Source organism: Lissotriton vulgaris, chromosome 11, assembly GCF_964263255.1.
Source record: "Lissotriton vulgaris chromosome 11, aLisVul1.2, whole genome shotgun sequence".
NCBI lineage: Eukaryota > Metazoa > Chordata > Amphibia > Caudata > Salamandridae > Lissotriton > Lissotriton vulgaris.
Genome location: NC_141699.1, coordinates 955009599 through 955035950, shown reverse-complemented (window position 1 = coordinate 955035950; position 26352 = coordinate 955009599). Strand labels below are relative to the sequence as shown.

The following is a 26352-nucleotide window of genomic DNA, read 5'->3' as shown; positions in this document are numbered from 1 at the left end:
TCCACAGGACTAGGCTAATTTGGGGCTTGGGCCCTAAGAGATCACTGGGAGCAAATAATGGGGACACCAATCACTGACACATACTGTAAAAGTATAGTCAGAATCACACCACTAGGGTCCCACAATAAGCGTTTCAAATGGATCCAATTTTATCACATTAGCACCTTCGAGTCTCATGATGAGCTCAGCTCGTCATGAGCCATGGTGCTCGTGTGCTCATGACGAGCTGAACTTGTCATGACTGTTAGAACGCTCGCATGCTGGGCAAATTCCCCTGCTGTGCGAGCGTTCTAAAGAAACGGGTGTGGTCATGACGAGCTCAGCTCATCATGAGCACGGGGCACTGTGCGCACCCCCCCCCCCCCGCCCCCCAGCACAGCAGGGGAATTTGCCCAGCTGTGAAGGGGTTAACAGAACACACTTGCCCTAGATGTGGTGAATATATTGACATATATCTGCATATGGTATGAGATTGCCCAGTCATCCAACCATTCTGGACAGGGGTGGAAACAATAATATCAACAGCAATGGGGAGGCAGTTTATAGGCTCTCCAGGGGCATTCCTGCTGGGATGGTTTACCTGCCGTAAGGCAGGTACAGTTACAAACAAATGTATAGGCTTGGTGCTCATACTTGTCAGTGCCAAATTCTACTTGTATGGAAGTCCTCTGGCAGCTCCACTGTACACTCATGGGTGATGGAACTTTGCAAATGAGCTGGCTGTGAGGGAGTTGCGCTATAGCAGGAGCCTAACAGGGGATTGCAACCCAGGAGTTGGACTAGGCCTGTAACCTCATATTGATTGACATTCCACTCTGTGGGAGAAGAGGGTTAAGTAAAATCTGGCATCTTGTGGTGTGGTGTCTCTTGAGCGCCAATGGGCGGGGGCCCCCACACAGTATGAATTGGCCTACACTTGCTCACCCACATTCCCTACTAACTTGCCACAAGCAAATTCCATGACTGCATGTATCCCCGGGGACTAATCCCCGCACTTACTTTGCATCACATATCATGTCATTCTCCCTCACCCTTTGGCAGGACTCTAAATTATTGTTCATTGCTTTGGTTCATTATTAAGCAGTATCACCATGTTAGAACTGTAGGATTCCCAGAGTTCATTGGATAAGCAGGATTGCACGCACCTTCTGTCCATGGCAGACTACAGTGGGATTGGGAACTTGTGCTTACGGATGTGATGTGTAAGATGGTAAAACTTAGTAAAATCCGTTTTCAAAAAAACGAATACATGCAGTACAGTTTCAAAGCCACCACTTGATGTTGATAGACATTATTTCTTAGATTAAACCAGTGTAGTATTAGAATGTAACAATAAAAACAGGCATAATAGTGGGAAATGATCCTTATAATGTGATGGATGACTAAACAGTATATTTCATACCTCTCTTCCTGATTTTCTTGAATAGATTTGAAGCACTGGGTCCAGTCAAATGCTTTTGGTTGCTTTTTAAGCCAGTTATCTATATATTGCAGGTTGGTGTCTAAATACTCCATGATAGTGATCTCCTTGAAGTATGCACATGTTGGGAAAAGCAGATGAATATTTACGAGAACCCCATATAAGACCAGTGTGTCTCCCTTCACAGATCCTATAAAAGAAATGAGCAACATGTTAAGACTTACATTAGGGGTAAGTGTGCATGTTAAAACTCATACTTTGAAAATGATAAATAATGGGTATGATAGAAAAAGAATAATTTTTAAAAGTTTTATTATAAACACATTTGCATGTTATTTCTCTGTATCTCTGGGTGAAGCAAGCTCTAGCTCAAGCTGTCGGGTTTCTGAAAACCTCAACCTATTTCTTATGACACATGGTCCCTGATAACTTAATCAGTACTTGTTACTACCGTGGCTAACCAAGGCTGCATGCTAGTCATCTCTATGCATATGATCTATGTATTCAATCTGTATGAGAAGCTAGTAAATGTGTCTGCTGATATTCCAATCATTGCTTCTATGCCTCATTGTCTATTATTTTATGCCAATGATGTAATGCATATTGTAAGTAGAGAGAGAAAGTCATACATTAGTGAATTATAGCGTAGATTCAGAAGGACCAAATCCATGCTAGATTGTCAAAATACCTCTATGAGATAAACTTACATCCAGTCAAACTAAGTGATTCTCATTTATGTCCCCATTGGTCATTCTTTATATCTGGCCTGAATATGGTCCACTTGGAATTACATCGGATAATCCTTCCTTAAATAATTTCAAATAACATTTCATAGGTTATGTGTAACTCTTGCAAAAGTAATTATTTGATTCATACTCCCTTGCAACTCAGATGTGGCAAGCTCACTCAAGAAACTCCTCCTTAATTGCCATCTTATATACAGGTAACCTTCTGGTTGATTGGTAAAAGCTGATAACCTTCCTTGCCCTGCCTCCATCCCCTCCCATGGCCTTTTTCTCTACACTCCTTTATTTTACATCCAATCTATACAGAATTGTCTAGCTTTGTATCAACGTTCAATATATGGAAATCCCCATACCCAAGATTTGGACCATTTACTAGTGAAAATTAAGGATATCAAAATACTTGGAGAGGCTGAGCCCATCTGGTCTCTTTATATACCTAATCAAATACATATATAAAGAGACCAGATGGGCTCAGCCTCTCCAAGTATTTTGATATCTTTAATTTTCACTAGTAAATTGTCCAAATCTGTATTTCATGTTAGGAACATGGTGAATCAGATGCCAAATCGTATTGCCCATTTCAATTGTAAATATTAGGGGGGCTTTTTGGCAAAAGAAAATGTGTTGGGAATTGTTGATATAACTTTGGGAAGGGGTTTAGAAATGTTTCATTTCTACAAACTGGTTTGAAGAATTAATATGGTTCAATTGTGCACCCACAGCAGCATAACTTCATCCATGTGGTGACGCTAAATTTGCTCCTTACCTTCCCTACTAAGTTCAAGGCAAATGGTCTTTTATTGCCTGCTAAATAGTATGGACGGGAGTAAAACAATTCAATATTATACTTTCAATTAGACATGCTTTATAGGACAACAGACTCCGAATTCCAGTTTTGGTTATAAGGCCAAAAATAATTGAATATAAACACATGTCAATATCAGGGTATATAGATACATAGAAATCAATACAGATCCAAGTCTACGTATATAAATCATTCGGCATAAGAGACTTAATATAATGAACTCCAAAATCAAAATTCAACAAAGGATATAAGCTGAGTCAAATTCTCTTTTCATTTGAGAGAAAAACAAAAGTATCTTTCCCTACTCTGCTCTAAATGAGAGTCCTAACTATTTCCCCAATATCCTATCCCAAAGGTGAAAGCACGTGTTGACTTCTTAAGAACTACTCACGTCCAATGGTCTTAAAGCTATGGCGCTCGCTCTAGGATGCTCCTTCTCCTCCGAAATAGGCAGAAGTCTCCATAATTGTCCCTGCGCACCATACAAAAAGACAATGTTCAACCCACAATACGTCGTATTCATTGACACCATCCTTCAGTTAGTTTCCAGAGAAGCCTTTAATTAAATTAATTCTTTTCCAGTGGCCTTGGTTCCCAGAGAGGCCAGACATGAAAGTGCCCTCCATTTTTGCCTCCCAGACTTCTTCAAAGACATTCCGAGTATCTCCTTACATCTAAGAATAACAAGGGCAAATTCCGGCACCTGAAGTAGGATGAGAACATACTATCTTCGTACAAAAAGGAATACCCCTGACACCATAAATCACACAATTGATTTGCTAACATAGGAACCGGGACATACAGTTCACTGTCAACAAGAGCAAAACTGAGATGAACTTCTTAGACCTTCTAATTAAACACGAAGAAGGTCACATATACATGACTCTCTATACCAAAACTACAGACAGAAACACCTTTCTACATTATGGCAGCTTCCACCAAAGACATTTAAGAGATAACTTGCCCTTTAGCCAATTTATGAGAATTCACAGGAATTGTACAAAAAAGGAGGATTATTTTACAAATGCCACAATTCTTGTAGAAAAACTACAAACAAGAGGTTATCCAAAAAAACTTCTAAAAAAAGCTATGAAAAGAGCGTGGTATGTTCCAAGAGAATCTCTGTTAACTCCAAAAAACAAAGAAGAAAATTCTCCGCTGGTTTGCGTCACAACCTTCTCTGGAGTGACAAATGAAATCCAAAAGATCATAAGAAAAAATTGGATCACAGTGAAAAGTATTGAGCAGTTCAAAAATCTGCTTATCTTCGCATTAAAAAGAAATTCAAGCATTAAAGATAAACTTGTAAGAGCTAACACAAATATAAGAAGACAAGATACATCGTTGAGATCTATGTTATCGCTACCACCAGTGAAAGGACACAAAAAATGTGGGAATTGTGTTTCATGTGAAAACACCATAGAAGGAACCAAATTCCAATATGGAACAAAATACATTGTCCATGAAGAATTTACAAATTGCAATACGCAAAATGTAATCTATTGTGTGCTATGCTCCTGCATGAAAGCCTATATAGGCAAAACAAGCCAGCAAATAAGAAAAAGGATTACACAACACAGATCTCGTATCAAATGTAAAACTCAAAATGCTCCGATGGTGGCACACTGCATTGAGATGGGACATTCGGAGAAAGACATTAAGTGGACAGTACTTAAACATATTGTGGGTAATAATGTGGAAAACATCATGTCCAATTTTGAGGCAAAAATTATCTTATACTTGAACACAATAGAAAACGGATTGAATGAGATGTCAGAACTTACACACTGTATGTAATCAGAATCAGCATTTTAAATCAGATGGAAAAATTAAAAAAACAATCAATGTAATATTGACCAAAAAACATCGACATGGACAATGTGAACAAGGCTCCTGGAAATGTTAATGGAATCGTACCCCTTATGCATACAAGCCAATATCCAACGGCCCGAAAGAACAACACAATGTATAGGAAGAGAAATCACGACCTAAGGAAAACATGTGAGATCGTACACGGAAGCGTCCGTCAGTATACAAGCCAAAGCTGAAAGAACTCCAATACCCAGCGGCCCGAAAAAACGATTCAAGGAAAATCACGTCCAATGAATCACGTGACATCAAACACGGAAGCAATCAGCTAAGAAGACGAGGACGCCGAAGGAGCGGAAAAGAGACAGAAAGTGCCGGTAGTACGCCGAAAGAGAGGAGACGGAGAGCCTCGTGAGACGCAGTGAAGCGGAGAACAAGAGACATCATGCAAAAATAAGGTATGAAGTTGCACCTGAAATTTGGCGAAAAGATGAAACGCAAGCCAGGAGCAATGCGCAATACTCTGTACACAACATGCCCTGTACGCACTGAAAATGACGTGGCGAAGAGATGAAACACAAGCCAGTAGCAATGCGCAACATTTTGTACAAAGTTCGCCCTGTGCACAACGAAAGTCCATATTAATCAACCTAGTTTAATGAGAATGTTACCAAAAATCGACAAGACAATCGATATAAGACTAGAGGAGGTCCGTTTCTAGACAGATTCACAACAACTGTCGTTTTTACCAACAGCTCAAAGACATAAATTGAGTGCAAGACTCTCACGCCTAAGGCCCCTGAAAGAAAATAAAACATCGGACATACCGCTCATTGAAGTACACCACAGGAAGGGAATGTAATGCATTTATACATATAAACACAGATGTTGGAAGCTGACCAAAAAGATACTTCCGAGACTAAAACAAGTATGTTCTGACTCTCAGGTGACAATTGACAAACACGCCCCCCCAACAACAAGAAGGCGGGTATGTATGTTAAACAAACACAGGAAACAACATGTATAATAATATATACAATGTACTATGACTAAGATGCAGATTCGAGTTACTAAAAGAGATATATTTATCATTATCTTTTATAGATATAAAGTTGTCCTACACCACACAAAAATACAGCCCTGAGGAAGACCTTAACAAAACGTGATAATGAAGGTCCAACACCAATAAGGTCGAAACGCGTCGGCGAGACTATAAATGTGCATATAATCACAAGTGAATGTGAACAATTTTTCTAATATCTGGTGAACAAAAGACTGATTCCCGGTTACATGTATTATGAATTATTAATGTAAACTCCAAAGTGGTGATTACAATGCCAAAAGGACCATAAGACACATATGTGGACTTGATCAAGAAAGGAGTTAATCTTGACAAGATTAAAAAAGTAGGACTTTTTTGGTTGTATACATTGAAAGCAAATATGAACTAAGAGAATGTATAACCTTGCAAATTGCAGTTAAAGTAAGATTTCGTTTGAGTTAACAAAATTGTTGATTTCATGCTCTGACGAACGGATGTAGATATATGTACAGTATGATGAATAAGGTGTAAATATTGTAGATGTATTATATAGAAACTGAACAATAAGTGTGCATCACTAATGAAAATATATATAAAATAAGTAGTAAAACAGTTTTTGATAACACAGAGTCAATTAAAAAGGCTTCTGTTAGCAAATCAATTGTGTGATTTATGGTGTCAGGGGTATTCCTTTTTGTATTATAAGTTTAATTGATTCAAACCCCTGTCTCCTTAAAGAATCATCCCCTTTATATAGACAGATTTCGGGGTAGACACCACGTCTACGAGGGAATTGTACAGAAAAAAGTAAAAGTATATACATTGAGCAGGATATTTGTTTGATCCGGGCTTTGAAAGTTAGAGGCACACATAACAGTCCCTAAATTGGACTACTCAGATTAGAATTACAGAATTGATCCTCTCCAAATGCAATTTCGAGTCAGCAGCAATCAGCAAAGAACACCATTACATTGTATATAAATGTCAGAACCTAAGACCTTAAGTTTCAGAGAAGAAGATATTGAAGAATTCTTAAAAAGACCGTCCACACTTAACCCAGGAACTAAAGCCACTAATCCCAGTCAACAATCCGAGGTCGAGAAAATAACTAGACTTAAAAAGAAACAAATAAGAACCGCACTACATGGGGAAGTCCTCTTTGAACATATGAGAGCAGGAACAATACCAGTAGGTCTGCAAGTCAAAAATGTTCCGGTGATTTTTGTTGATCAACCTGAATATCTAGAGGGTTTCAGCCATATAGGAATAAAATGCTCAAGAGATTGGATGTTCCATTCAATTAAAACAGCAGAACGCTTGAGTCTTAAAGTACTTGAATTAATCCAAGAGCTGGAGGAGGCCCTGAAAAACAACACAGCAATTGAGAACGCACAAGCACTACTATTAAAATTACAAAAAGAAAACGAAGTATTCAAGAAAACAACAGAAGACGCTAAAAAATTCAAACTCCAAAAAGACATCAGTAACTTCTCTGAAAACAAGACCTACCCTTACTTAGACAAGGATCTCTATAAACAACCTCAAAACACAGGAGCATTACGCACATACGGAGGAAGAAGCAGAAGACAATTTCTGACCTTTTCAGACGCTTCTTCGTCGTCAGAGAGCTCAAGTGACACAAATCCATCAACAAGTGCAGCCACAAACCAACAGGGACAAAACTATCAATCGGCACCTTTTTTAGGCAGAGGAAATCGCCGACCCAGAGGCAGAGCAAGATGGTACAATCCTCAACCAGGACAAATCACAACGAGGAGGAATGTCTACCGCTGGTGATCACAGAAGAAAGTCCAATCTACAATATATCGGAGTATGAATTATCACCGCAAGAAATGAATGTGCTACGAAGAGGGCTGTCATTTATACCCACAGTAAGACCAGATTTAAGACTGACCAAATTAGAAATCATACAACTCTTTAGAAAAATGAGATTGAAAATCTTCTTTGAGGATACACCTAACTATGTGGAGCGTAACTACTCTGGATTAAAAAACCATTTCACGTTCTTTCCAAATGCTACCAATATGCCAATTGAGCTATTGACTTTTGAGAAAAATGTACTAAGAGATCTGGCAAACCTAGAGAATAAAAGAACTTTTACTAAATGGAACATGCCACAACAAGAAAAACTGGCTTTGGAAAATCTGAAAAAGAATGACACAATCATCGTTAAGCCAGCCGATAAAGGCGGGGGAGTGGTGATACTCCAACGTGAAAAATATGAAGCCGAAGTACTTAGGCAACTAAGTGATCAACAGTACTACAGAAGAACGGATGAAGATTGGAACAACAAAATAAAGTCCAAATTAGAGACATTAAAGAACATCGGAGAAAATGAGGGATGGCTATCAAAAAAGGAAGCAAAATTCCTGATTAATGAAAACCCAAGGACACCACTTATGTATAATTTACCCAAGATTCATAAGGACCAAAAGAATCCGCCGGGAAGGCCAATAATATCTGGAGTAAATTCCATACTAGAACGTCCAGCTAAATATGTGGATACCTTCCTAAAACCTCTCGCATCTGACACAACAAGCTATATTAAATATACCATGTAGGCAATTAACATTCTAGAGCACCACCCGTTTGAGGAGGAAGAAGAATTTTTAGTCACATTGGATATCGTAAGCCTTTACTCTAATATCCAACAAGAAGCAGGGTTAGAGGTGATGAAAATCTTCTTAGAGAAAAGAGATCGTCCACACAATGTGCCAACAGACTTCATTCTGCAACTGGCAGAAATATGCTTGAAAAATAACTTTTTCACATTCAATGGCAGTAAGTACATTCAAGTCAAGGGCACCGCGATGGGGTGTCCTTTTGCCCCAGAAATGGCTATAATGTTCATGGCAATGTTCGAAGAAAGATGGATCTTCTTTAATAACCCATATGACGGCCACATAAAAATGTGGTACCGTTACATAGATGACGTCTTCATGCTATGGCGAGGAAGTGAGGAACAACTATCAGATTTCACCAGATGGTTGAACGATAGGAACCGGGACATACAGTTCACTGTCAACAAGAGCAAAACTGAGATGAACTTCTTAGACCTTCTAATTAAACACGAAGAAGGTCACATATACACGACTCTCTATACCAAACCTACAGACAGAAACACCTTTCTACATTATGGCAGCTTCCACCAAAGAAATTTAAGAGATAACTTGCCCTTTAGCCAATTTATGAGAATTCACAGGAATTGTACAAAAAAGGAGGATTATTTCACAAATGCCACAATTCTTGTAGAAAAACTACAAACAAGAGGTTATCCAAAAAAACTTCTAAAAAAAGCTATGAAAAGAGCGTGGTATGTTCCAAGAGAATCTCTGTTAACTCCAAAAAACAAAGAAGAAAATTCTCCGCTGGTTTGCGTCACAACCTTCTCATGAGTGACAAATGAAATCCAAAAGATCATAAGAAAAAATTGGATCACAGTGAAAAGTATTGAGCAGTTCAAAAATCTGCCTATCTTCGCATTAAAAAGAAATTCAAGCATTAAAGATAAACTTGTAAGAGCTAACACAAATATAAGAAGACAAGATACATCGTTGAGATCTATGTTATCGCTACCACCAGTGAAAGGACACAAAAAATGTGGGAATTGTGTTTCATGTGAAAACACCATAGAAGGAACCAAATTCCAATATGGAACGAAATAAATTGTCCATGAAGAATTTACAAATTGCAATACGCAAAATGTAATCTATTGTGTGCTATGCCCCTGCATTAAAGCCTATATAGGCAAAACAAGCCAGCAAATAAGAAAAAGGATTACACAACACAGATCTCGTATCAAATGTAAAACTCAAAATGCTCCGATGGTGGCACACTGCATTGAGATGGGACATTCGGAGAAAGACATTAAGTGGACAGTACTTAAACATATTGTGGGTAATAACGTGGACAACGTCATGTCCAATTTTGAGGCAAAAATTATCTTATACTTGAACACAATAGAAAACGGATTGAATGAGATGTCAGAACTTACACACTGTATGTAATCAGAATCAGCATTTTAAATCAGATGGAAAAATTCAAAAAACAATCAATGTAATATTGACCAAAAAACATCGACATGGACAATGTGAACAAGGCTCCTGGAAATGTTAATGGAATCGTACCCCTTATGCATACAAGCCAATATCCAACGGCCCGAAAGAACAACACAATGTATAGGAAGAGAAATCACGACCTAAGGAAAACATGTGAGATCGTACACGGAAGCGTCCGTCAGTATACAAGCCAAAGCTGAAAGAACTCCAATACCCAGCGGCCCGAAAAAACGATTCAAGGAAAATCACGTCCAATGAATCACGTGACATCAAACACGGAAGCAATCAGCTAAGAAGACGAGGACGCCGAAGGAGCGGAAAGGAGACAGAAAGTGCCGGTGGTACGCCGAAAGAGAGGAGACGGAGAGCCTCGTGAGACGCAGTGAAGCGGAGAACAAGAGACATCATGCGAAAATAAGGTATGAAGTTGCACCTGAAATTTGGCGAAAAAATGAAACGCAAGCCAGGAGCAATGCGCAATACTCTGTACACAACATGCCCTGTACGCACTGAAAATGACGTGGCGAAGAGATGAAACACAAGCCAGTAGCAATGCGCAACATTTTGTACAAAGCTCGCCCTGTGCATAACGAAAGTCCATATTAATCAACCTAGTTTAATGAGAATGTTACCAAAAATCGACAAGACAATCGATATAAGACTAGAGGAGGTCCGTTTCTAGACAGATTCACAACAACTGTCGTTTTTACCAACAGCTCAAAGACATAAATTGAGTGCAAGACTCTCACGCCTAAGTCCCTTGAAAGAAAATAAAACATCGGACATACCGCTCATTGAAGTACACCACAGGAAGGGTATGTAATGCATTCATACATATAAACACAGATGTTGGAAGCTGACCAAAAAGATACTTCCGAGACTAAAACAAGTATGTTCTGACTCTCAGGTGACAATTGACAAACACGCCCCCCCCAACAACAAGAAGGCGGGTATGTATGTTAAACAGACACAGGAAACGACATGTATAATAATATATACAATGTACTATGACTAAGATGCAGATTCGAGTTACTAAAAGAGATATATTTATCATTATCTTTTATAGATATAAAGTTGTCCTACACCACACAAAAATACAGCCCTGAGGAAGACCTTAACAAAACGTGATAATGAAGGTCCAACACCAATAAGGTCGAAACGCGTCGGCGAGACTATAAATGTGCATATAATCACAAGTGAATGTGAACAATTTTTCTAATATCTGGTGAACAAAAGACTGATTCCCGGTTACATGTATTATGAATTATTAATGTAAACTCCAAAGTGGTGATTACAATGCCAAAAGGACCATTAGACACATATGTGGACTTGATCAAGAAAGGAGTTAATCTTGAAAAGATTAAAAAAGTAGGACTTTTTTGGTTGTATACATTGAAAGCAAATATGAACTAAGAGAATGTATAACCTTGCAAATTGAAGTTAAAGTAAGATTTCGTTTGAGTTAACAAAATTGTTGATTTCCTGCTCTGACGAACGGATGTAGATATATGTACAGTATGATGAATAAGATGTAAATATTGTAGATGTATTATATAGAAACTGATCAATAAGTGTGCATCACTAATGAAAATATATATAAAATAAGTAGTAAAACAGTTTTTGATAACACAGAGTCAATTAAAAAGGCTTCTGTTAGCAAATCAATTGTGTGATTTATGGTGTCAGGGGTATTCCTTTTTGTATTATAAGTTTAATTGATTCAAACCCCTGTCTCCTTAAAGAATCATCCCCTTTATATAGACAAACATACTATCTTCGAGCACACTAAGGATTCATTTAATTACAATTCTTGAGCAACCAAGGAGAAATGAAACTCAAAACAACCTACAGTTTGGGCCTACAATTCAGTCAACTTATACTAAATACAAATACATTACACAAGTATAATTTCAACCTGCACATTACACATACAGGAAAAATAAATTTCTTTAATACATACAAAGGCCTACTTAAATGTGCACATTACATTTTAATGCTAATATAACTCGAATAAATGCATCTTAATAATCATGAAACACTGCAAATGATAAAAAAACATATGAGTGCATTTAAACCATGAGTATAGTGCACCCATACAATTTAGAGTGCTATAAGCGATCTGTCACTTGCGACAAATGTATCTTGAGAGGAGATTTGTTCATTTTTTGACCAATATTGCTCTATTGTCTTCTTAGTGTTAAATCTAAAGAAGAGTATTTTCTACATCACTCTCTAGAGCATTTATTTAGTTCTGATAGTGCTTCTGTGTTGCTCTGGCAATGCTCTTCTGAAAGAGGTTTCCAAGTGTTGTGATTATTATCCTTATCAAAAAAGAGTAGCCAGTACTTACCAACAGGACATGCATGGAGGTAATGAGGCTTTCTGCAACCCTAGATTAAAAGAAGACAGGAGATGGAAAATCCTTCCAAGTTAGGAGCATGAGAGGGCACTGTGTATCTAGGTTGGTGGTTCCCTATCACTCTCTTAGAGCTGAAACAATTTAAAGAATTACAGAATTTCATTTATTTATGTGAAGTAGGCACACGGTTATGACCAAAGCTCCTGTTCTATTGAAAGCAATGAACAACAGAATGAAAAAACTTTCAATTGCATTTTTTATTTCCTGATGAAAGCCCTTTACCCAAGAGGGTTCGTTTTAGGGTCTGAAATATGTCGAACATTTTCTAGAACAATTGGACCATTATATCCTTACCCCCGTAAAACAACCTTTTAATCATACACAAACAACTGCTACTAAAGGGATACCTTGATTTTTTGATGGTATTTTTATTAGGGAAACCCCGGCTAGAGAAATAATTAATGTGCTCTCTGGAATATGGTTGAGCCTAGTTTTTAGGGACCAGGATGAGACCCATTGATGAAGCATGACACTGCTGGAGTGGGTGAGGGTCCAACAAAGAAAAAAAAGTGTTTTCTTCGCCAGCAGCATGATACATTGATGCCAAATCTTTTTCCTCATGACAGTAGGTTAGGTATGGGATACTTTTTGGCAAGTTATTAGTCTGTAGAGGGAGGGTGTATCCCATTTCCTCTACTTTCAGTCTCTCTTCCTTTTTGGTAGGGCGGCTCTTACAACTCCCTCATCCAGGTCTGCGTTTGACTGTGGTTAGACTCCGTCTTACTTCAGTCAACTGAAAGCCAGCTTCTTCCCATCCATATTTTCCCCGAGAATAAGATAATGGAAGGTGTGAGGAGAACATGTGTAATGCCAAATCAAATAATAACTGGTTAATATTGAAATTGGTTATAGTGTGGAAAATGTGTGTAAGGAAATCATGCCATGCTGTTCCAATTGGTCATGAACAAAACTGGCAATGCTGTTCTAAGTCATGGATAATTAAAATTATATACTAATTTAGCACGGTGGAAAAAAATGGACGATGTGTTAAGCTGGTGTAATGTCATCTGTCAATAATAGACTTATTTCTTCTTGTGAAAACTGACAATGGTGTGGTAACAAACTGTATAACTGAGCATTCCACAGTAACTGGACATAAATTAAATTGACAATATTGTTTTAGCTTGCGTACTGTACTAAGCATGAAGAGCAACTTTGGAATAATGGAAAATTACCAGCATGCCTAAAGGAAACAGACCTACAAATGCCAATTTTACAAATTGGTAACTGTTCAAAATGTGCTCAATGGGCCTGATGGAAACTGCTGTGATGTGCTAAATAGTTATACAGAAAATGTCAATGCTTTCCTAGCAAACCATAAATGAAACTGTGAATGACACACTGCTGATCAAAACTGAAACTGGCAATGGTATACTTACTGAAATTAGTGAAAACTCCCTCTGTTCTGCTAACAGGACATAATGGCTACAATACAAAGTGATAAACTGAAATGTTGGGAGTGGCCCACCATCCAATTGGTATGGGTAGCAGGTTTCAATGAGAGAACTCTCTGTCTGATCTCCTTAGCTTGACGAGTACACACAAAAGGGGTGGGAAGAGTAAATAATAACACCATATATACTAATACGGTGCAAGATAGAGCCAGCCCCAATAGGGCAAATCACTCTATTTGAAAAAACTGCCCTCACTCATATACCGAAGTATGTGACATGCTTAATCATTGGGCCTGCTTACAATACGCCCTGGTGTACCCCACACAGGATGGAGCATAAGGGAGGGGATTTTTTTTTTATAAATTCCACTTAACACAACATATAGTCAAACAAACTAAACAGACACAACACTTAACACATCCAATGAGAGAACAGAGGATGGGAAAATGCCTTCAGGAGATAATTAGGAACCTCAAGGCTTCCCTCCTACCACTGCCAGAGTCAACATGTTTCAACCGCTCTTGATGCGCCTGTATGGTCACTCCGGTCTTCGTCAGGACCGTCGCATTCGGTTTGTCTCAGGGTACCCCCGTAATCCGGAGGAAAGTTAGCGACACATACTGGAAAAGTATAGTCAGAATCACACCACTAGGGTCCCACAATAAGCGTTTCAAATGGATCCAATTTGATCACATTAGCACCTTCGAGTCTCATGTTCTCTCATTTTTTAATCCTGGTAGAGGTGCCAAGTAAAGTCTAATAAAGTTTGTTTTCTGGTTGACACCTTTAATCAGTTTTAAATCACTCCTCATACTGCACAATTTCTTTGTCGCACTTTTCGGTTTGGAAACACATGGTGTTTGCACTATTTTCACCTCATTGGATGTGTTAAGTGTTGTGTCTGTTTAGTTTGTTTGACTATATGTTGTGTTAAGTGGAATTTATAATTTTTTTCCCCCTCCCTTATGCTCCGTCCTGTGTGGGGTACACCAGGGCGTATTGTAAGCAGGCCCAATGATGAAGCATGTCACATACTTCGGTATGTGAGTGAGGGCAGTTTTTTCAAATAGAGTGATTTGCCCTATTGGGGCTGGCTCTATCTTGCACCGTATTAGTATATATGGTGTTATTATTTACTCTTCCCACCCCTTTTGTGTGTGCACTATAGGTCTCTGGGGGTTCGGGGTGGCGGAGTATAAACTGTCTTTAACCCTCGCCCCTCTTTTGTGATTGTACTCCTTAGCTTGACGTCAGTAGCATATTAGTAAAGTCAAAAACAAAGAACTGAAAACATAATAAGTAAGATAAGACAAAATCAGTTAAGCAAAACAAAGAGGGTCCCCAAAGGTTATAGGCAAAACAATAACTATTCTGTGACTAAAGACTGCATGCAACATTAATGAAATCATTCTTAGAAAACAGTACCATTAAAAATAGATGTTGGAAAGTACTGCATCCTATGTCACACTAAATTAGAAAACAGTAAGAAATGTGACAATTTAGTGACTAACAATTTGCTATAAACATCCTAGATTCTCAGATGGCATTGTGCCAACACTGCAAAATAACACACGTGGTGGGGGCCGCTGTAAAAAGAATGTTCGTGATTGAATGAGACACAACATGTTGGCATTGAAAAGGAATATTTTGGCGTTTGGGGGGATTACTGCCCCTAAACAAACAGGGAAGAAGCATTTTCGGGCATAATCATGGAGTCATAGATACCTAATATATGCCCACTGGGTTTGGCTACTTGTAGAGAAAAGAATACTAGAAAGAATCCTGACCATTTCTGTCATACCATAATTCGGAACCTTTGATTTAACTGGATGAGGTCACGGATGGAGTTCAGTCTTTATAGAGGTTGTAGACCTATGGAAATACCTTCCAGCAGGTTTGAAATGACAAGAATATAAGAAAAGATTCTGAAATCTATCATATGACGAGTTCTTTCACTGAGTTCTTTCACTGAAAAGTTGATTGGCCAGTTTCAGGTCTTAGTTCTAGTGTAACACTCCATATTAAGTATCCATCAGCTTTCATTGTTTCAGAGCATTACCAAATTCATGGGATAATCCAAGGTGAGCCACAGGACCTGGGTATAGTGCTATACAAACATAAGGGTCCTCATGGCTAAACATACGCTGTTAATACATGTATTAATGATCCAGACAATGGATCTTAGCGAGAGAGAGAAGTAAAAGACAACCAATGTTTTTTTTCAAAAACAAATTCAATTTGTATTGTAAGATTATTCTATATCATTTAATACTATCAGAACCTTGATACAGTAGCATAAATGTTTAATGAATTTTGTGTTTATGTGCAGAATATCTTCACTATCTGTCCTTTTCGGATCTAACCTTTATTCTCCAAATGTGTGTGAAGAGGCCCCCATGCCTCTTAGTAGATTGTAATTATTGCTATCCACCGGACACGCCACTACACTGGTTCGCTTCTCAGTACATCATAGCATGCACTGTAACACTAGTGCGTGACTCACCCATCTTGGGGGTATGCTTTTAGAATAGAGCATGCAATCAGGCCAACGTGCACATTTGTACACACATTCCAACGCTGTCACATGTGCTTTCTACACTCGGGCCCTCATACCGCTCTTGACAGTTAGGCAAGCCTCGGCTGTCCCATTGAGTACATGCTTCTCCCACCCCTCACTTTGTAATGATATCTTGTGGGAGAAAAGCTTTACCGTCAGACGTCTCACTTTGTTGTTTTCTGTAAAAGTTTGTCCGGAGACCCGCTGCGAATCAAGGGTGGCTCAGGCGGCACCATTGGGATTTATGTATCTAAAGACAACAAGTACACGCTACCACCATCTGTCTAAACACATGTCGTGCGTGGGATACAGAATCAGTCAGCCAGGTGTAGGTGCACACTTCCATCTGCAGTGCGCACACCAAGATGGTTTCATGGTAGGTTAAGTTGTATAACCACACCAACAGCCATTGCAGCTGCACAGTAGCATAATAGAGCTCATAATGGGGTGCCCCTAAACCACCCTCATTGAATGGGTGTTGTATCGTGTTAAAAGCAACCCTATGTTGTCCTGAGCCCCATATCAGTGCGTGCATTGACTCGTTCAGTTACCGAAAGAAGCTACTGGGGAGCACAATTGGGAGGGCAACAAAGAAATACAACAGTTAGGGGGAACCAACATTTGGTTATCGCCACCTGACCGGGTTGAGACAAAGGGTGAGAGCACCAAAAAGATAGGGATTGACGTATGGAGAAAACTGCCTTCTCCAGATTTCCTTCGTTGAGGTCTTTCTCAGTATGATAAATTTGTATACCTAGATATTGAAAGGTGTCATAGCACCATCTTAGGTGGGTCCCCATGGGGTCCACCTGGTCCTCCAGAGGAAACATGCAGGTCTTATCCCAATTCACGCGCAGCCCAGGGATATCACCAAAAGGTTGCAATATTCATATGGGACCGCTGAGCAACACATCCACGTTTTCAGAGGTAAATTAAGTTGTCATAAGCGTACAGTGATATAATGTGGCGTACATGCTGCTCCCTGATGCCCCACTCCTCTGCCCACCAACAGAGTTGACAGGCCAGGGGCTTCATTACCAGTGCCAACAGAAGAGGGGACAGCAGGCACCACGTCTTGTCCCCCACAGATATCCACCCTGTCCGAGATAACCTGTCCCATCTTCACTCTCGCTGTGGGGCTGGTGTATAAGGGGTGAATTCATCCCAAGAATCCCAGTCCAACCCCCATTTTGGCGAGAACCAGCTGAAGGTAGTCCTACCTCGAGGTGTCAAACACTTTCTTCTGTCCAGCGCCACCGCCACTTGAATAAGTACCTCGGACAGTAAAAGTCATAGGGGCCTGTGGTCCGATAAGGCGTGTGCAGGTACCTTACCTCATCTAACCGTGCACCAAGTCAGGTCGCACAGAGAAACAGATCAATTCTGGTGTGCACTTTGTTGACCTGCAAATAATAGGAGTACTCATGGTCTAAGGGATGTAGGTGGCGCCATGCATCCAAGTGGTGCATGCGCGACAGCTATTGAGTAAGGTGTTGTGCGGTTCGTCTTGTGGCTGCCGCTCTGAGTGGGGGGGGTGGAGCAATCAAGCATCACATCTGGGACACAATTAAAATACCTACCTCGAAGTACAGGGGAAGAGGGGTCTCCAAGGAGCGCCAGTGTGAGGGTGTCCAAGAATTCACCCTGTTGTGTTTTGGGTGCATAGATTACAGCAAGAGTGAGTGGTTCACCATCTAGTTGCCCATCCAAAATCACAAATCGCCCGCTGTGTCCACCCTCTGAGTGACCAAAGTGTAAGGTACCCCTGGGCCATCCAAATGCAGATCCCACTAGTGAAGGAAGACTAAAGAGTGCCATGCAGCTGTCCCTTTCACTTTACATGGTGCTTGTGCAACTCAGTAATGTTGAGGTCTGTTTCTTGGAACGTGGCTTTGTGCATCTGATTCGATTTAAGAGAGGCATAACATCAATATTGCTTGGAAGGAGTGGCTTACTGTGCACATTCTAGGGGATTATGCGGTACTGAAGGACACAGGTGTCTGGTAAGTCACTCGTCATGCCATGCATTCTATGAGAACCCCATAGCCCTGCGGCTCACCCCACAGGTGGCATGTATGCATCAGGTAAACACTGCATATATCTAAAATATCCCAAAAACTGTTTCCCCTGGGACAGTTGCCGTGAGAAGGTCCGTCCATAAAAGTACACACAAACTATGCACCAACAGCCATACATTAAGAAAAAAAGAAGAGAAAAGCACAAGTAAAGTATAAACATTCAATGCTGAGTCCACTTGGAAACAATGGGGTGACATGGTGCCAAAATCAAAGACAAGGGTCATCTTTGGCTGGTAGACCTCAGTGTGGGCCTTGTGTTCATATGTGCCCTGCAGTCTCATACACACCACCTCTTACCTGCCGGCTTCCGGCCCATCAGGTGAGGCACCTGTTCAATTTGACACCTGAGCAGTGACAGTCCTGAGTGCACATTCACAGGTCATCTACCAATCTGGGGGTGATCTTCGGGCCCTGACTTTTGCAGATAATGGAAGGGAGTGATTTGCCCGAGTCCGAGCCCTACTCTGATGGGCGACCAGTTTGGAAAGGGGCAAATTAATGTGTGATCTGGAGGGAGTCCTCCGCTACAGCCTGGGTTCTCTCCTCAGCAGCCTAATCTCTGGATGGTCGCACCCTCTTGTGAATTGCCCGTATCTTCTTGGCTTGGTTAGCAACCATTCATCCTCGTGCCATTCCGAGGAAGGAGAAGGTAGCATATCCGTTGTGTGAAGCCATGTCCACACGCCCTCCGGTGAGTGAAAGATGGGAATCTTATCCCCATCAACGACGAGTAGCTTAGCAGGGTATAAACGTGTACTTCAGGTTCAGTTCTCAGAGACGTTGTTTAACAGGCGAGTACGACCCTCATTGTTGCTGCACCTTCATGGTGAAGTCGGGATACTCCGTAATTTAATCATTCTCATTGGATATGTGACCTATGGTGTGAAAGAATTGTAAATGCAAGATGCAATCATGGTAATTGAGGAGCTGTGCTGTGATAGGGCGTGGGGGTCCCATGTGTGGGGGTCATCCTGGTGTGCACCTTACCATCCAGACCTTTGCTCATCAGCCGTTCTTCCAGAAACAGCTTCCTACTGGGGCCCACCGATTGTTCAGGTAGTCCCATCAGATTGGTGTTATTACATCTCGACCTGCCCTCTGCCTCTTCCGCCCTGTGATGCAGGGTGAGAACCTCAGCTCCCACCTTCTTCAAACGTTCCTGCACATCCTGCATGCAAGGCCGCATTTTTGCCAATGTGGACTCAGCCACACCCACTCACTCTGTTAGTCTGCGATGCTCAGCCCGCAATAAGTTGACCTCCAGTGTGACAAAGTCTATACAGGTCTCCAAGGAGGTGTTAGTGTCTAGGGGGGCTTGGAGAACCTTGTTAAATTTGGCAGAGTGTGCAAGGAGCATCTCTTTCTGGTGCTGCAGGCTGCAAAGAGTCTTGTCCACGGGGGGCATCCGCCTTTGGATCTGTGCCTCCGGATCTATGACGTTACAACACATACATTCAGAACGCATACCATTACAACTGAACTTTTACAATGCAGGATCCATTACAAAGCATGCCATTACAACGCATGCCATTGCAACGCAGCTGCTATTACAACGCATGCCATTACAACATAAGTATGGGTAAGTATGTTTTTTTTAATTTATGGGAATGTAATAGTAGTGTAAGTGTTGGACAGTGTAGGGGGTTAAAATTAATATTCTAAATCCAGGGGGGTGTAATAGTAGGGTAAGTGTTGGATAGTGTAGGGGTTAAAATTACTATTCTAACTCCAGGGGGTGTAATAGTAGGGTATGTGTTGGATAGTGTAGGGGTTAAAATTACTATTCTAACTCCATAGGGGCGTAATAGTAGGGTAAGTTTTAGATGGTGGAGGGGTTAAAATGTAATTAAATACTTACCCATACTTATGTTGTAATGGCATGTGTTGTAATAGCAGCTGCGTTGTAATGGCATGCGTTGTAATGGATCCTGCGTTGTAAAAGTTTTGTTGTAATGGTAGTGCGTTGTTTTAGTTGCTATGTAATGGCTGTTTCTCTTGCCTCCTGGCAGCAGTGACTTGTTGGACTTTGGCTTCACCATCATTAGTCATCATTAAACCCTCCTGTGTCCACAAGACAGCAGGTTGTATCACTTCATTGTGGGGGCACACTGTGTGTTTGCCCCCGTGTTTGGGAATCACCCATAGCTCAGGGGGGTGTCTCGGAGGCGCAGCTTCAGCATCCAAGGGAGGCTCTCATACAACAGGTCACGTTCCCCAGGAGTCCCCTCAATGACATGCATGGGATGGAGCACTGCAGATGCAGAACTGAGTACAGCAGTGAAGCAGCCAGTGTCCGGGTTCCTGGGCATCCAAGGAGTCCATATGCTACAGGTAATTTGCGCTAGTGTGCAAGTTGTCCCCCATTCAGTAGGGGATGGGATGGAAGTGAAAAGGGCCCCATTGAACCCCAGATTAGGTAGGAGTCCACTCTGTCACCTCACCTTTGAGTTCTTATTGTGCCCACTTCAGTTCCTCGTGGTGGGCTTGCAAGCATGGGCCAGTATGTTGTGAGGCAGTCATTCAAATTTGGAAGCATTCAGTGCACTAGGGTGCAGTAGCTCACACCTCCTCCAGTTTTCTCTTCCTTTTCTGTAACATTTTTTGGGCCCACAGACGATCCTTGCTGACTTGCATGGGGCCACGGACCAACCTCTACAATTGGGGCTCCAGGCTGTCGTAGCCAGGGCCGATGAGCCTGGTAGATAACCACAGACTGGCTCCCCTCAGGAGTAGCAGCCACCTCCAGCAGCATCAGGGTGGACCCAGGAACTGCACAGTCAGTCCAGGCCTCCTCAAAGTGGCCTAGTCAGGCTAGGGGTGGAGGGGGCAGAGGGACACCATCAGTGTTCTTACCTCTGCCAGCGTCATCAGTTCCAGTGACGACGAAGAAGGGTAGAGGTCCTCGAGGCGATCCAGTGTCATCTCTGCCTCAGTTCCTCAAAGCACCTTCCCAGTCCATCAACACCCCAGGGTCCAGGGGCCGACTGCTCAACAGATGGCAGGTAGGCCGATAACCCCCCACTCTTCACTGTCCCCCACAGCGGCCCCAGGCCCAGTACAATCCGGGTCACAGGCTGGGGCGTGTCCCTAGCTCTGGGCTGTTCCAAAGCCTTGGAGTAAGTCCAGAAGCCACCTTGCCTGGCAGGGCACCCCAGGGATCCTGCCTCAAATGCCCATGGCCGAGCCCAATTGGCAGGCCTGGTCTCATTCGCCATTGCGATGACAACAGCTAGGGACCTTTGTTATTATTGTGGAAATGGTCAGCCATGAACGCCAGTCATATTCTCCCGACAGGCGACACAGGGAGTCGTGGTAACTCGGGCCGTGAATAACTCGGATGCGGGGGATAAATGCAGGATAACTATCGGGCCCAATACGGAGCTCAGAGTTATACGTCCACCACAGACACTATTTTGGCAACGCCCAACATAGATTTCCATTTAAGTAAGTATCCTCTCTCTTCTCCCCTTCCATCAGCCAGAGTCTGCATTAAATCAGTAACAGATCAGACTCTTCTACATTGTTCCAAATTCAGCACCAATGGCTCAACATTGCCGAGGCATGTTCCTCACATAATTCATAGTAATTTCTTTTGCTTATTTATATTTGCTTCTTAATTTATTTAACTTGCTTATACAGCACAGCATAATCAAAATGGAGTCAGCACACTCTACATGTAACTAAACAATTGAGATGGATTGCTCTTACACTGAACAAGGGGCTTTCATAAGAACTAAGATAATTAGTGAACTCTTGAATGGATATTCATAATGAATTCTTTCAGACAAACATGAGGAGTATAAATTTGGCAAAGCAAAGAGCTTGAATCGTGGAGGGCTTGAAACAATGAGATGAGCAAAGGTGGGAGTCAGAAGGAGATACAAACAAAGGGCATCATTTACAAGGCCATTGCGCCGCCGGTGTATCAATGTTTTTGATGCACCTGCGGTGCAGTGTCCCTGCCCAGATATCAAGGCCAAATAAAGTCACCCTACATGACTTTGTATGGCCTTGTAAGTATGGACCCCGTTCACACATTACTTTGCATGAAATAGGCATTCCTTGGGTGTTCCTATGGGTGTTACAACGCAACATCCATTGAACCTGACATATTCCCAGATTTACAGAATTCGGTAAAGCTGGGAAAGCGTCAGAATCCTACACCTCCCCAGGGGATGCGTAGGAGTGGTACAACGAGAAGAAATTCTTTTATTTCTCCTAGTTTTTTCCTAATTCTACAAGATGAATAGAAAGAGGAAATATACCATCAATGATTGTTTTTCGCAGGAAGGTGTCCCTTCCTGCACAAAAACAATCATCCCGCAATGAAGGTTCCCTTACAACATGACAGAAGAGTGCCTGCGTTTGCGCACGGCACCCATTTGTGTACCAGCGCAGGGGAAAGAACATGCATGTGTTATATTGTTGGTAATATGACACATCCCTGTGCTTTTAAAATGATGCAGCTTGACGCAGCAAAATGGCTTGCAGCGCAGCACTGTGCCATTTTTTCGTACATGAAGCCCAGAATCTGCTGAATCTTAGCTCTCTAAGAACCAGATAGATGTCTTAAAGAGAAATGAGGGGAACAGAGAATGTTGTGAACGTATCTAGGACCCTAATTAAATATTCCCGACTTATGCCCTTATGTGGTTATCACAAATCCTATCCTTATAAAGGCATAAGAATCATATCCATATTTAGTAATAGCCAATGCAGTCCAAATACGGCAAGGCTACTTCCTTATACTCCTAGAAAGTACAACGAGTTCTTTAGACATACCAAACCTCCAGCAACCCGGGAATTCCCCCTGCTTTTGTTTTGAATTGTCCTAGAACTCCTGCGAGTCCTGAAAGAACTGCCAGTTCTTAGTGACATCTTTTATTGACGTCTTATGTCCAACCTTACGTCAATCACGGCACCTTCCAGGTATAAATATACCAGCGTTTGCCTTAAGCAACACACGGTGGTATGGAGCAGAGCGGCTATCTACTTACCCGAAGCCCAGCTGATGCGAGTACCGAAGGAAGCCGTCCCTCCCATTTGACGCACTGAGAAAGACTCTGTCTTTTCTCCTGCCGAGAAAATCCAGCTCCAGTGTTTCCAGTCACCCTTGCGGGTGACTGGGAGATCGAGTCCTGATAACGAGATACAAGACCTCCTTCATTCTAAAACCAAGGTACGGAGCTGATTAGATCCTTAGAGAATTCTTCATTCAGATTCTTGGCAAAACTAACTTAACTTAAACTGCAACTCCCTTACTCCTTCCCACGTACTAGGCTTAGGTTAGGTACACTGGGGTAGGCGTATTTTGAAGCACCAGTTGAGTACGTTTAGTCAACTTTTATCATTGTATATAATTGTATATATTTTATTCTTTTTAAGTATCATATAGCTCAGAAACCATATCAATGCTTTTACAGTATTATTTTATAATACTCCTTTTACTGTACGCACTTTACTTTATGACAATTATTGCAATTGTGGCAATCCACTTCTCTTGCATGAGAAAGAAGACGGCTCAATAAATAAATCCTTTTATTGAAAATGCCCGTCTCTCTATTTCTCTGCACTCTGGTGAAACTAAGCATGCACAATTGACTGAGTGAAATAGCTATATATTGTTTTCACACAACTCTGGAGATATATTCCTTATTCTGGAGGGAGCAAAGTTGTCATGTTTATGCGGTTGTCAGAAGATAATCCCTTCTTGTCTAATTAGGGAAGTTAACTCCTCCCTGTTCATTCAAGAAAGTTTCTAGTGACCTCTGAGCTAGCTGACATACCTAATTAAGTCTACCATATTCAGTAGAGACCTAGTCGACCTCAGTCCTACGTCTAAACTGCCGTTTATGTTATTCCAATGCGCAGAGCCTATTGGGAATATAGGAACTACACTACATGGCGCCCAACATTTGGTAAGGCGATAAACTAAACCAAGATACTTGAGTAACTCAGTCGTGCTTTTCACACAGACCCCTTTTCCCGTAAAACCTATAATAGACGTCTGGAGTGGGTGAAAGGTTAATATCCGCCAGAACTTAGTAGGAAGAGATTCCTATGTATAAGTTTTGGTTTAGTCAACGTTGAAGGATATAGTGTTCCAAAATATTGTGTACCTACTCTTTGTTTCTTGAAAACTTGCTCTGCAAACTTTCTGTCAGTAAAAATATCAGACAATAAGGATGAGAGGGAGAGAGCTAGACTAGCAGCTCAACTCTTAGCGGACGACACACTTGTCCGAGATAACGACCCGGGTACAATAATCATCCCGGTCAATATAAGAAAATCCATAACTATAAAACTTATAGAGAATGGAGTAACATCAAGAGGTGGTACAGTCGTATTTGTGGTAGAGGCACATGAATTTCGGCAGACAGAGGTATTCTATTCCTGGATACATTTTCCAGCAGCACATGCTGTTACACATGAGTTCCACTACTACAAAATAGCGAAATCTCCAGAAGAATACTCTCCGTTCAAGGAAGTTGAAATTCCACTAACATACCAAGAGCACCTGCTCTGGTTTAATGGCGCCCTAAAACATCAAAATCACATTACCAAGCTCGGTCCACTAGGTAGACCAGGAGCCATATGGCCGGTTCTAGCCAGCTACACACCACACCCCGACATTGAAAAAGTGTCAAGCGAAGAACTATTAGTTAAAATAAAAGAATTAATAAAAGCATATAGAGATTTAGTTCAATTAACAGTTTGACGGTACAACCTACCCACTAAAAACACTAATAGAAAATCCTGAAAGGACTTTCATTAAAAATAATCTCAATTATTAAAAGAAGAAGTGGGAGGGTAATAAACAAACCACTCCCAGAGAAAAACAGTCTCAGTCCAGAGGAAGGTCTCCCCAACGAAGAAATAAATCTCCATTAGGGCGGAGCAAGTCTCCACAACGAGAGCCCTCTGAAAAAAGATACAACTTTAGAAATAGGGACAATTTGAAAAAACCTGACAGATATCAAGATATTGATGCACGTCACTCTCGATCTTTTCAGACTTCCTCAAAGAAATCGGAAAGAAGAGGACGGTCAGAACACAAAGAAGAGCACGTCAAGTCCAAAGACAAGGAACCTGCTCATCAAAGTAAAAAAAAAAAACAATTTCCCCGAAAGAAGGTAGCCAGTATTAAAATAAAACATGCCGAGAATCCTGAGGACACAACTGAAAAATGGAGAGTGAGCCCAGACAATGCTAGACAGCGCAGCAGAAGTGACCATAGCTCGCAAGATCCTGATGAATCTTCTGGAGACAGTGGACACGAATGAATACATTCAAGTGGAAACTGCAGACACCCGAGTGAGCGTGCCCCATAAACTATATGAAATAACATTACTTATAGAGGGAGATAAAACTAGGAAAATAAGAGGTCTCTTTTGGGAGAATCTATCTAAAGGCTATGATATCCTTTTAGCAGAGAAAGACTGGCCACCAGAGTTTGTCAGGGAGTGCCCACATGGCAAAGAAATGATTATGCCTGCCTTCTCAAATCACATTCCAATTCATAAAAAATACACACTTGCTAGAAAATGGGCAGTGGTACAAGCCCCTGCATTATATAAAAATCATGTGGGATGGGATGAGGATACTCCTCACGATAAAATCCAGTTAAAAAATCAACCTACTGCACAGAGGCAGTATCCTGTTAAGCAAGAAGCTAAGAAACAAGTGAGAGAAATTTTAGATCAACTTGAATATCAAGGGGGGATTGAAGCATGCACCTCACAAATGAACAATCCTTTGTTTCCTGTCTCCAAGCCAGATGATTCATATTGTCTAGTTTTGGATACAGACACCTAAACTCCTGCTGTAAAACTTTTGCAGTACAAAACTCATACAGTGCAGCATTAATGAATAACATCGTGCGTAAGAAATATAAAACGACATTAGATATTTCAAATGGTTTCTTCTGTCAAAACATAGCACCTGAAGCAGATATTTGACCGCTTTCTCCAGCATGGGGACCCCAAAACAATTTTGCCGTCTCC

At 41.2% G+C, this 26352-nt stretch overlaps 1 protein-coding gene across 1 annotated transcript in view; it reads right to left on the bottom strand.

Annotated features, from left to right (window-relative positions):
- The window catches only part of LOC147683742 (nicotinamide N-methyltransferase-like), a 61452-nt gene that overhangs the window by 15338 nt on the left and 19762 nt on the right, over window positions 1-26352 (bottom strand). The window contains exon 2 of the mRNA XM_086942572.1: window positions 1403-1610. Coding sequence (XP_086798698.1) covers window positions 1403-1610 — 208 coding nt within the window. The remainder of the gene's footprint in view (window positions 1-1402; window positions 1611-26352) is intronic.